The 13823-nt window shown below is 42.1% G+C and overlaps 1 protein-coding gene across 1 annotated transcript in view; it reads right to left on the reverse strand.

Annotated features, from left to right (window-relative positions):
• Positions 1-229: 229 nt before the first annotated feature.
• The window catches only part of klf7b (Kruppel like factor 7b), a 37528-nt gene continuing 23934 nt past the window's right edge, over positions 230-13823 (reverse strand). Inside the window, exons 2-4 of the mRNA XM_028964527.1 lie at positions 11760-12363; positions 7267-7390; positions 230-4870 (exon numbers count right to left, since the gene is read on the reverse strand). Coding sequence (XP_028820360.1) covers positions 4819-4870; positions 7267-7390; positions 11760-12363 — 780 coding nt within the window. The 3' untranslated portion in view covers positions 230-4818. The remainder of the gene's footprint in view (positions 4871-7266; positions 7391-11759; positions 12364-13823) is intronic.

The raw sequence follows: 13823 nt of genomic DNA on the forward strand, positions 1-13823 counted from the left end.
GTCCGGAGAGAAAACCACTGCCTTTCATTTAGAATAAATATCCCAATTATAGGGGGAAAGAGAAGCTTTCTAGGCAGAATATATTCACACTATTACCTCTCAGCAGAATTTTACACAGTGTTCCACGCAACTGTCATTTAGCCTGCCAGTGCACAATGCACTCTTCATTAATAAAAAATAATAAATAAACATTTGCAATAAACAGAATAAAAAAAGCAAGACAAACTGGTAAATTTCTACCATTTATTACACATATTACATTCTTAAATAAAAATGCTCCACGGAACAGTCCTTGCATAGATATCTTACAATACCAATTAAAAAAAAGAATTATGAAACAGACCAGTAACAAAAATAAATTTTTCTTCTTCCTTAATAAAGAACATTACTGTACTAACATTATATTAATACAAATAATAATCATATTTTAAACACTTTGTACAGAAAAATGATAAAGAACTCAATACAAAAAAATCCCACGAGTTAGTGAATGTGAATATGAGACGGCGGCAAGTGGAGGGAAGAGAATGGGCATAGGATGGGCAGGTGGTGAAAATTCTCAAAATTGGCAAAGATTCTGATCCAATGGCACATCCTGTAGTGAGTGTTTTAATGTTTTCCATAGATCCTGCATTGCCATGTGGGTAGCTGTTTCCAAAAAAAAACAAAAACCCACACCACAACAGTGAGAAGCACAAATATAAGCGTTCATATAAGCATCATTTGGACATTATGTTGAGAAGCGGTGCACAGTTTTCACAAGATCTTTGAAAAGTGCAGCATAAAACCAAAATGAGAAGTTCTTTGAAGCTCTGGCGAGGAGTCGGCAATGGAACAAAATTCAGTGCATCCCTAACATAATGAGTTATGGACAAACACAGCAAATACAGACAAATTGCTCAATCAGACCCATTTAGTGTCAAATAAGCCAGCGTTTCTGCAAAAAAAACAAAAAACATTTGATTTCTGGGCAACATTTTCAGAACATTTTGGTTGCATCATGTCAGTTGACCCTTACAAGGTTACACAGTAAAGCATTAAGATTATGTCTGTCATTTTAAATAGTTTTAATTCCATTTGTAGTTTTGTTTGAACCAAAGCATTTTAAAAATATTTTTGTCCATAAGTGTGGGAGCCACCGAATTAAGCAGTAGTGGTTGCAATATTATAACACCATTTCGTATGACAAAAAATTGTCCTGTTCGTGATGCAAATCAGTGCTAGTATGCCTTTCAGCCAATCACAATGCGGAAGATAAGTGAAGTACTGTGGTATAAAATACATTCCTATGCACGACAAGCAATAACTACATGGATGTCATTGGTTGAAAGTGGTCGATGGTCATTGGGTCTTGCAACTACTGTATTTTTGCTGAAATTTGTTCAAAAGAACTACACTACAATTTATTATGGTTTGTAGGGTGCGAAAATAAATTTGAGTGAGTGGAGTCCTTGTGGACCTGTTGCATTTTGAGCAAATGTCGTTCAAAAAAAAAAAAAAAAGAACCCCCCCCTCTGTGTATTGTTTAACTTTATTCCCTCATCCATGGAAGTTGTGTTTGCTGTGTGATCTGTGCACAGAATTAAGTCAGAAAATCCAGCCCAGCCCAGTAAGATTTGGAGTTCTGAACTGACGACAACATCCTTTCAGAATGGACTTGTTCTACTGTGTTGCACTGTTACTATATGAGTTTACTACTGGTCCCTATGATGCCTGTAAGGCAGCTAAACTCTACTGTAGGACTGTGTAAGACAAACCATGTTTTTTTTTTTTTTTTTTTTTTTTTTACAAGTGTGAACCTCTGTGCTTGAAAACTCAACACGTTTCATGGCCAGGGTTTGGGACCATGAGTGGGGTGTGGTTGGGGAAAAGTGGGAATGTCAGTCAGATCCAGTGACTTTGCTCCTCACACCTTTAATCTAAATATAGTTGAGAATATTGACAACTGCAGTTGTTGAGTGAAAAAAGGGTGAGCAGGGTCGCAGCTCGGAATGCTGGGACTGATAGAATAATACTCTGGGCTCCTTTAGCCTAGATCCTGTTAATAGCTTGTTTTGAATGCAGCCATTTTCAGCTGTGGTGCTCTAGAAATGTTACGACCTTTCACCCCATTAGCCTTAAGAGGGTCAATATTTAGTTAATACTCTCAATGCGAGAGCTCAGTAGTGCCCAGTGGTCAGAGCCAGTCTGCCATCCCAGAATTTTATCTTTTCAGGAACGGTTCAGTGGTATTTTTGAAGACTGCCATTTCATATTTGATTTCATATTTGTGTTATGTTAGTATCCTATTTTTGGTCTTTTAAAGTCCTTCATAGACACCAATGGCTGCTGTACATAATGCACGTTACCAAATGTTTTTGGTCGGGTGTCTTCAGTCACAAAAGATGTTTTTTAAGGCATTTCATATGCTGGTAAAGAGTGCCCAGTAACAAAATGTTTCATATAAAGAGGAGCTGAATTATGTTGTAAATTGACCACCTTTAAATGATATAATGATATCAGATATAATCTCCTCTTATAATAAATCTGACATGTCAGTCATCTATCAGGATAATGCCCAAAGCGACGGTGTGTGATAGAATAGGCCACAGGGCTACAGGGAACTGTGGAAATGGTCCACCGGTTGGTTTCCATGACAACAGTGTTCAAGCATTGTGTGCAAAATGAAAGCTGAACCGAACCCTACGAACCACGAGAATTCTGAAGTGAATGTAGCAATTATTCCACCAAAAGTCAAAACCAATTAATTCTGATACCCCTGCAAAAGCAACATGATTGTTCATGATACAACTTTTGAGGATATTATGTCATAACTGATAAAGCCATTCAGAGTTTACAGAACTGTGTTGATGCTTATAACCACCATTATTCTTATGTATAAAAACAGAGCTATTAATGCTTGCGATTGATCTCAAAACCTTGATTATTATTATAAACAGACCAAAAAAATCCGGCAATACACTAACGTCATTACAGAGCCAACCGCCAAACCTCTGACCAGCTACAGCTGCCATTAAGCACATCAGGGGACATCACCTCAGTTAATTTTCGAAAAAGAGCAACTAAGGGTTGCATGCATTAAAAATAACATACAAATTAAAAATGTTGTCTTATTAGGCCCAACGATTGTACATTGGTGGGAGGATGGTAGTGGATCCCATTTTTTCAGACATTGGCATGGCTTTGCTCTCAGTTAATAAAATGAATGAAATTATCTTTTTTTTTTTTTGATGATGATGATGATATCACATGATCCTCTGCTGGGTGTAACGTTATCGTTTTAACCGCTTGTGGTGGTGACGTCCCCTATGCCGGACACAGAGGTATGTGAGCATGACACTGTCCTGCCTGAAGATCCGGAGCAGTTCAGTTTTTTTTTTTTTTTTTTTTGGTATCGATTATGTGTTCCCATGTTCCCCTGAGGGTCGCTTTGGGATTGTGTAGCAGAGTCCGGGCCAGCAAAATGCTTTTTTCTGCTGGTTGTTCAGCAGCATTCAGCCAGAGAGAGCCTAGTGTGTGTGTGTGTGTGTGTGTGTATGCGTGTTAAAATGAAATGATCTGGGTTTTGTTTCGTAGCGTAAAAAGAATGCAGGGAACTTTTTTACAGTGACTGCTATAGAGTGAATAGAGTTTGTTTTTTTAGCCGATTTGTCCGTGTGATTGTGTTTGACTTTTCAGATCTTGTTCATTAACTTGATAAAGTTGAAAAACAGGGAGATGATTATCACCAAAAGATGCTGCGGGCTAAAGAAACCATGGCTGTGTTTTGTCTGCATGTGCATGCATTTGAATGTGACAGACAAATCTTTTTTTCTATTGTTGTTCTTGTCATTTCTCATTCTTTTTTTCGTATGAAAGTAAATGAAACAAAAAAAGAACACTCAGTGCAGACCCGCGGACATTTAACAGGCAGGTCCATCCAGGCCCATTCTATCGTGTTTCGGATTGAGCAAAGATGTCTTCCTCTCCAGTCGGACCCCCAGCGCACAGATGGGGTCCATTTCCAGGTTTGCAAAACCCCCTGATTGTAGAGAAGAACCGCGGCGAACAGTGATGTGTTTCATTGTTCCTGTAACTGGTGTCAAGTGTGGTGCACATTCACGCTTGTGTCCAAAAAGCCAATATTTCAGTTTCTTTCTTTTTTTTTTTTAAGACATTGTAGATCAAAGAGGAAACAAAATAATTCTTTGTTAACACTTTCTTTAAAAAAAATAAAATAAATAAAAGTGTCGCTGCGCATTGTTCAGTCCGCCCGCGTCCTGCTAGGCGCCAGGCCTGAAACTAAAGGAGCATTTGAAGCCTGTACAAGCCGTCCCTGCAGTGTGTAGCAGACTCCTCTAAAAGGCGGAGCATCAAAGCTGTGTCTGTCTGTAGATCCCGCTGGTCTCTTCCGTGAGGGTCCGGATCGAGGTCTCTTCTGAGTGGAGCTTCAGCCGACATGACAGCCGTTTAAGGACGAGTGAAAGTAAAAAAAAAAAAAAAAAAACCCGACACACCAGAGGGACAGCAAACGTAAAATGTCTGTAGTGTTTGTACATGGACCAACACTTCATCCACGGAACGTCCTTAGTTGGCTCAAAAGTTCGGCAGTGTCTCGATTTCCAAGCCAAAGCTCGGTAAGGCATGACTTTGTCTGCTGAGAGCGTTTTATAGAATCAGGAAAACCCAGACAAGCTCCGCCCGTAATTGTCATTTGTTCTGGCCCCGCCCAGTCCCTGTCCCCCAGCCGAGCGCCGCCTCCACATCTCCGATCAGGCCTCCACAGGAGCCTCTTTATTTTCGCAGGCGTGGCTGTGTGCTCCTCACCCGCCGTCTCCCTCAGATGTGTCGCTTCATGTGTAGAGCTAAGTGGTCTGATCTGGAGAAGCATCTAGAAACAACAGAAGAAAACGAATCAGGACGACTGTGGGAGAGCATGAGAACTCTGCTTGTATAAAAGGTTTCACTCTGATTCACAGCTCTGAAAAAAATATGGGGATATTTTTGTGCTGCTATTAAAGGCGTAGGAATATAATATTTCATACAAAACTGCTTGTTAAATTGAGGAACACATACAAACTCACACACAGAACTAGCCAATAATTATATTAATTTATTGTGTCTTTTAGGGTTATAATTATTATATATTATTGGTGGATTTAAATATTTTTATCTGGTTGTGCCGAATTTCCATTCTATGTGAACCTGAACAAAGATGCGTCTAGACGCTGGTGCATTTCTGACTCACCATTGGTCAGATCCAAACAGGTAATCAAAGTAAAATAAAAGTGCATGTGCATTAACTGCATTAAGTATTTATACGATTATTGCAATTATTAATACATTAATTTTGACAGCCCTAGTGTTTTGCCACATTTTGTTGGGCAAATTTAGTCTAAAACAATGCAGAATCTGGAAACACAATTTGCGAATGAAGTAGGCTGTGTGAGAGTTGTCAGTGTCTACAAGCTCCTTCCTTTTTAAAGCGAAATGTATGAAAGTAACATTAAACTTTGATGACGAAAAGGGAGGGTAGCTAGTTCCTAGTAATCAGCCGTTTCTTATATCTTGTCTAGCACAACAAAAATTGTTGAGAGGCCCCAATGTCGTCCAGGTAATAATTATAGCAGAAGAAACACTTAATGAAATGATAAATAACATAGCACACATTCTTCTGTGAGTAATAATATCACGGTTTTAGTGCCTCGTAAAAGATATGTGTAAAGAACAGCAATTCCCAATAAATGTGTAAAATAAAGCTATTAAAATTTGATTGCTTCCCTCTCTGCTGCAGGAGCGGGAATACACGGGGATGTGCTAACTCAGTAGGAGCGGAATACTAATAATGGGCGCATTTTTCATGACGCAACGGCGAATCTGAGGCTGCCGTGAAACACAATTCGTCGTTAGCGCATTTTCCCTGCGAAGCCCGTGGCCATCGCCCCCATTTCTCTCCCTCTCTCTCTCGGTGGAAAATATATTTTTCAAAACCGCATCTGCAAACGTCAAGTGCGCTTTTACCTTAATGCACCTCCCGAAAAACGTTGTTTTTATTCTGAAAACGGTTTCCGTTATTGCCCATAAAAGGCCCTTCATTTTACGTCATGTTCTGATCCGGAAAAAAAAAACTGACCAATGACATTTAAGCTATGGTTGGATTTGTGACGTAAGGCTTCATCTGCTTATTAAGCCTATCACATGGTACCTGTGCCAGATGTGAGGAACCTGATGGGAGGTGACCTGTGGACGAGACGAACCATGGCTTTTGGCCCAAAGACAGATGGCTTCCTCGGCCCCACTGAGGGAGTGGGGCACCAGCTGGCACTCCCTGTCCCTTTCATGTCCACCCCAGGCCAGCCTCACCTCATGTCCCACTGGACATCAAGACTCAACTTTGTGTCATTATTATTCTGCACACAAATTCTGTTCCCTTGACCAGATACCTCATGAAGGCACCTAATGGACTTTCTTGTCGCTCTACAGATTCCAGTAGATTAAGGAAAGGCTGTTCTATTTTTTTCGGCATTAGGTCCTGCCAGACAGGGTAGCCTGTCCCTGCCAAGTTCTGCTTATTTATATATATTATAATATTTTTTTTGGAATTATAAATGTTGTGCTCAACGAGCTTGATGCATTTTCACCTCATGAAAAGGGGCTCGAGGTGGAAGCTGTTGTGACTGATGGAGCACCTTTTACTCAGCACGCTGCGTGTCAGCTTCCTGCTGTTGTCACCTGGTGGCGTGTGACATCATCAAATTAGCTGAATTTAATAAGCTCCAGTGAGCCTGTCTGCAAGCGATGCAGCAGAATTTTGGCTTCTGAGTGTGTGTGTGTGTGTGTTCTTTGTGCCTGTATGGATCTTCTCCAGATTGTATACATAATTTAACATTAATTGTACCAACTTGCTATCCCATCCCATGATCCAAATGCATCATCTCTGTTCATATCCCCGGACTGCATCGGCACCACACTGCTGCGGAAAAAAACCCCCTCAACATCCCAGAATGAGATGCTTGTAGCAATCTGGTAACCGGGCATCACAGAGCCAGGCCGAGAATGAACCATCCAGCTCAGACTGCTCAGCTCAGACGGTGAGAAATGAAGATCTGCCGCGTTCTTGCCATTTCAGGGAATTACTGAGCGAGAGGGTGGGGGCCAGACTTTTTGCCGCTGCGGGAACAGTAAGCCGAGCTGATTAATTTGCGTCCTACGCAGAAAAAGAAATGCTCGGAAAACCGGAATATAGAGCGAGGAGGAAGCAGTGGGATGAATGTTGGGTGATCCCACCTGTCGCAGTGGTTACACTTGAAGGGCTTGGCGCCGGTGTGTTTGCGGTAATGCCTCGTCAGTTCGTCACTCCGGGCAAAGCGCCACTCGCAGCCTTCCCAGGAGCACTTGTAAGGTTTCTCACCTAAAGAGAGAATTAAACCAGAGTAATATCATCATGTGAAATATCAATGTTAAAAAAAAACAGCAATCCCGGTGTCTCAAGGTGGAATCATTTTGGAGGAGGGAGATGCCATTTCCGGTTGAGATCTGGAGGAGTTTGACATAACTGAGTCTTTAACGAGGTTTAATGGGGAGTAATGCTTAGAGTCAGCCAGCTGCCACCGGCAACGCTGATCGGCCTTTCCACAAATTCCCATAACCAGGCGTGGGCACCGTTAATGTCGAGCTGAGGTTTGCTCAACTGGAAACCTATTTGCAGCTTCTGAATTAGACATACTAATCAGGATCGGCTAATTGTCCCACTTCGTTCCAGCGTTCTCATTCATCTTCCCACTATCTCTCATTCATTCAACATGCAACTGTTTCTTCAACCCCCACTGAAGTTGGGTTTTGTCATGGACTACTTCATCACTCCTGTTACAATGCTGCCTTGTAATAAAGAGATCTTGGTTTGGCACTGGTGCTCCACACTTGCACTTTTTTCTGGGTTTTCCAGGCACTCCGCATTCCGAAGTGAACTGGAACTTGCTAATCTGTCTGGGAGTGTTTCGCACCTGATCTAGATAGGCAGGTTTGGAAAATGAAGAAAATAGAAACTTTTTCACTGATTATGATGCAACAAACAAGATAAAATGACAGTTTCTGGTAGCCATGTCCCGAATGCCGGGCTACACATGAGGCTAGTCATCTAAGGCAAGCCTACAATGATGCAACTCAAAGCAAAAGATGATGTGGTATTGTAGCCAAGGGAGAAAAATGTGATGTAATTCCCATCCTTTCCATCTTCCATCCCTATAAATTCCACTGTCTAGTGCAGACTGAGAAATAAACCTCAGTGGAAAACATGAGAAACATAACTTCTGTGTTTCTGTATTGCTTCGATTCTGTTATTTTTCCTCTCTCTCTCTCACACACACACACACACACACACACACATATTTCATTCAGTTGTCCTTACATTAAAGCAGTAGAGAGTAACAGTTTTTTTTGGATCTGATTCTATTGATAAAATATATTATAAATAAAGATTAGACCAAGGGTTGTATATTCATTATTCGTGCCTGTTTATTATAGTTCATTCATTCTCATCTGGATATTTTGGGATAATCGTTGCATGAAGAAGACATCAATCCTATACCTAATATCAGACATTATATTTATATATAAAAAATAATTATGTAATGTAATGTAATGTTTAACGTAAAGAGAATAACAGAGGAAGAGCATCCTCTTGTGGTCTCTCTTTTTGTACCTAGAAGACCTCTTTCATGGGAGACAGAAAAAGGAATCAAATGCTTTTCACTTCACATTATTGGAAGTGGTTTTTGTAGGATGGGATGTCTTTAGTACTGACGTCCGGTAACTCCAGGCTTCACCTTTCATTAAGAAAGGTGCAAGAAAGGCGCGGAGATGGCATGGAGAGGTCAACGCCGGGCAGCAATGTTCTCTTTTTCAATATCCTCAGGATCAAGGCACACTCCCGAGGCCAGTTAAACTGGCGGGCAAACAGGAAAAGGGGAGAAAAATGCTCATAAAAAGGGACATTGCCACAAGGCTCCTTTTTATTAGCCTCTCCCCTGAGTTCCGCTGCTTTATGAGGCGGCAGACAGCGGTATTTCCGCTGGGGACAGCGGCCGCTACGCCGTCACCTGGAGACCATTTTGGGCCGCAGGTGTGAGACAGCAAAACGCCGCCTCGCACTTTACCTTGAGCGATTGTGACGCCCCCATCCCTATCAGTAAATTCACCAAATAAGACCTGCAGCCATGGTGACCAGACAATGCCAGAAGCAAGGATGTATATCTTAGCAACCGGGACAAGCCAGACCGGCAGTGGGCGAGAATAACCCGAGGGGGAAAAACTCTTCTATGGGCCAAGCGAATGCTGGCGGAGTGTTGCAGAAAAACCAGACGAACGATGGCCTGGGTTAGAGTGATCAGTCTTGGCCGCGAGGGGATGTATTGACTGGTTTCCTAGCAACAACTACCCCCTCCCAATTCCACCTCCAGATTCCAACCCCCACACCTCTCTCTCTTCCATTAGCATTACAGGTGCCGGTGGTGAAATTAATTCAAACACAGCACAAGGGGAATAAGATCGGAAATGTTCTGGTCACAGAGATGGTTCCAAACACAGCTTCATCCTCTTTGGAGTGTTTCCATTAACCTTCACATTGCAGAAACAGAACATTTGAAGAAAATGTTGAAATTGAGGGTCTCAACCCTGATTGGGGGTCTCTTGAATGGTACAAAACATACCATAAACGTAGGCACAAAAAAAAAGTACCATATCAAGACTCCCCATACAGGCTCTCTTAAACCCTGTACTAATCTTAATCTCACAGTGGGGATAATCTGTTGGAATAATGGTTAAATAGAGGATTAGGACCAATTAAACTGCTGAATTGGGCTGTGATGAACATAAGAGCAGAGTGAGGATCTTTACTTTTCATTTTGCACTGTCACTGACTACATTTCCTTTTTTGGGCAAGGATGGACAGCTCCACACCTGAACTAAAACTCACCTACAGCCGTGTTTATTTCAATGACGGCCTGTTTAGATTATGGCGACCGATAATTATGGAAAAACGTGTGTAACGGTGCACATGGCCTGACCTAATAATTACGTAGTATTACATGTTGTCCACAAGATGCAATAACTTTATGAACAATTTTTAGGAAATCTCAAAAGTTCTACTGATAAGTTACTTATCAAATAAAATTACAAATATATGCATTCTTTTCCACTTAAAACAGAAATTTGGCTAAATGCTTTTAACAGTATAGGACGTTTCCCATGAAAAAAACCCAGTAAAAGCCACATTGCTGGCAAGCAACAATTCTTGATTGCTGTCTGAGCTTTAGTAGCTCTTCTATTGGATCTGACCAATTGATCTGTGCCATTGGAGAGCCATCGAGCCATGGAAAGGGCTGTTTTGGTGCCAGAAGGCCTATTTTTTGTGACCTACTCAATAATCCACTGTAGTGATATGTATACGTTAATCCTGTGGATGTACAAAAGATCACTTTGAATCAAGCACTCGGTATAGCAGCCATGAGTGCAAATGTTGAGCTAGGGGGATAATAGCACAGCATGTAAAAAAAAATGGATGTGATATTTATTTCTGGAATCATCTTTTGCCTGCTAGTTCCTTCAAAGACATTTTATGTATTTTATTTAGCTCCTTCTTGACATAAAGTTTCCCCTGCTTCTGTCATTCTGTTCTATGGTTACTTAGGTTTTTAGGATGCTTGTCAGGTTCTATCATTGAGAGTCTGTTCAGCTTCACTTCACAGGCGGATGCCCTGGAATTCTCCTCTAGACTTCCCTGGTACAGGATTCATTGTCCCTTTAGTGATGTACAGTCATCTGGGGCCCGGAGCAGCCCCAAACCCAAACCCCATCACTATTTCAAAATGTGCTGACGACTGGATTGAGTCTTATGTTTAATGATGTTAAACAAGGTAGGTGTAGCATACTCGTGGAGTCAATATTGGGGGAAATTAATGCACGGTAATTACTGAATGCAAGTGCTGCTGGGTAGCTCTACGGCAAAGAGCTTTTCTTGTTCATGTGTCTTTGGGGGTGTTTTCTGCATTTTCTGCTGTTTAGCAGCGGGAGAGACTGCTTGCATCAGCACATACATACAGTCCCATATGTAACATGAATTGTGAAATGCACTCAGATTGTCCTTTCCGGGCCACTGTAGCTGCCTGGCGCTAATACTATCTATGAACATAGTATTTACATTCATGAATGCTACTGTGTCCACCCCAGTCTAACATTTTTATCCAGGAGAGTATTTCATTTATCTTTATATTCATTTCTCACATTCTTTTCGACTCTTTGTGCACTTGTATATGGTGAGATGACAATATACTTCATTTTTGACTTTAATTAAATAACATAGATCAAAGAATATTGATTTCAATTAGGCAAATAAAAAGAACCACTAAATGAAAAAAGTGCTTTTTCTAGCAATTACTCCGGGGCAGAGCTGGGACTGTCGCCGGTGAAAATCCACAAACTGTCAAGGTGCCACTGAGGTACCCTTGAGCAAGGTCCCACCCCCTTTACTTCAAACACTAGCAGTTGCCTTTAAACACCCAATATTTTGTGATTTTGTGCGATTTTTATTATTTTGGGCTGGTAGTGGTAAAATAAGATAAGATGACCTTATTACTAGTCCCACAAGTGGAAAATTTGTGGACAAGTGGACTTGGCGCCATCTACGGGTATTCCCTTTTTCTATCCAGATGCAATGTAAGACGATACTGCTTAAGAGTTCAGATTAAGCTGCTGTCTTAATCTAGAAATAGCCAAAGTCTTACCTGTGTGTGTCCTCTGGTGTGCTTTCAGGTGCGAGCTCTTGGTGTACACCTTCCTGCAGCCATTGAACTGACAACGGTGAATCCTCTTCTTGTTCTCAGGGATTTCTCCCCCGACCGCCGACCCCTCGCCTCCTTCGCGCTCCCCATCACTCAGCACCACCCTGCTGGGCGCCGAAAGCAACGTGTGTGCCGTCATCAGCTTGGCGGCTCCCAGTCCCACTTTCTTGGCCACCAGTTTGAGCGTGAGCGTGCTGTCCATCGTGCCGGCAAGAGTTTGTGTGTGCTTCACCAAGTGACGGCCCAACTCGGGCGAAGATGGCGGGGTGAGGGAGGTGACGGCACTCAACTGGGCAGCGTTCACGCCATCTGGGCCCTCTTTGCCGCCTGGACTTGTGGGTGTGGGTCTGCAGCCAGGGGGCATCTGCAGGTTGCCGGGAGGTGAAGTGGGCTGGTGGAGAAAACTGGGTAGCAGGGGGTCCATCAGCTCCTCGTCGCTATCGTCCTTCAGGAAGGCCGGAGTCAGCAGGCAGTCCAGCTCCTCGTCAAAGATCTCCGACAGCCGCTTGGGCTCAGTCTGCAGGTAGCGCTCTAGCTCAACACATGTCTGGAGACAAGAGAGAGAGGGAGAAGCTCAGTCAAATGGAGTCTCTTTAAAATAAGAATGAGTCTTCGCAGTAGAAGGGTTTACCATATGTTACTCTGCATACTGTTTATATACTGTAATCTGGGGCAGTTAAGGAAGCGGCCCCGTAATCAGAAGGTTGCCGGTTCGAATCCCGATCCGCCAAGGTGCCACTGAGCAAAGCACCGTCTCCACACACTGTTCCACGGGCGCCTGTCATGGCTGCCCACTGCTCACCAAGGGTGATGGTTAAATGCAGAGGACACATTTCGTTGTGTCACCGTGTGCTGTGCTGCAGTGTTTCACAATGACAACTCCTTAACTTTCATAAGAACTTTTTAGCTGTCTGAATAGTGTCTGGTTAAATGCGCCGTAAGGTTCATAGTATCCCTTTGGCGTCACAACATAAAATAGGGTAGAGTATGGTAATAAGCATTAAGTGTTTTTTATTACAGAAGGTAAATTGGTGTCTGCAGTATTTTGACATGCACCCTGTGAAAAAGAGCAAGGACGAATCAACGGTGAACATGGTGCAGGTAGTCGTAGCCTAGTGGTAATGAGCAAGTTTATTTTGTATTCATGAAAATGGGCAGTACAAATGTAACATAAAAAGATTTATTAAATAACATTGGTACAAAAAAACTCAACTACTTATTCGAAATATTCCAAATAATTTCAGATCTAATTGGATTCAACAATAAGAATGATCATAAGGAAAACATGAATGAGTACAGAATGTATATGAACAACAGTTATACAGCTTTACATTTTTCCCCCTAATTTTTGAAATGCATAAAAAAATTCTGCTAGATATATTGTTTACATAAAGGACATCAATAAATGCGCCGTTTCAGAAGAAAGTTTCGTCAGAGTGAGCGATCCCGTCAACTAAATAAATGACACTTTCTAATCAGCCGTTCCCATTAAAACGGCGGCAACAACTACACTTTTCATCTGTTGCAGCGGCCAGTTTGGATATTAGACGGGTCCATTTGGCTCATAACAGCGAGAGCAGTTTGGCAGGTGATGCACGCCACTCCCAGCTTTTTCTACACGTCAGCATTATAAGTCATGGCTTCCTTATTTCCAATTCAGAAACACAACTGACCAAAAAAAAAAAAAAAAAAAAAAACTCCTCTTGTTTTTTAGACGCTCGCTAATAAAATAAGCTGAGGCGTCTGCCGCCTGCCGATAAGCTCCTGCGAAGACCGGCCTTTCTCCTGCAGCAACGCATTTACATACCAACATAAATCAAAGGCCTTCCTTTGGGGGGTGGGAGGCACTCTCAAACAAAACTTCCACGATAACGATTGTTCGGAAAATGCAGCACATCACACGGAACAATAGCTTTTCCTGTAGAGGCACTTTTTATTACATGGCAATTTCTTTATGCCTCTGATATTGTACTCGTTATGCGACACTGGGCCGTATTGAGTTGTCGG

The sequence above is a fragment of the Denticeps clupeoides genome, chromosome 20, assembly GCF_900700375.1.
Source record: "Denticeps clupeoides chromosome 20, fDenClu1.1, whole genome shotgun sequence".
Lineage (NCBI taxonomy): Eukaryota > Metazoa > Chordata > Actinopteri > Clupeiformes > Denticipitidae > Denticeps > Denticeps clupeoides.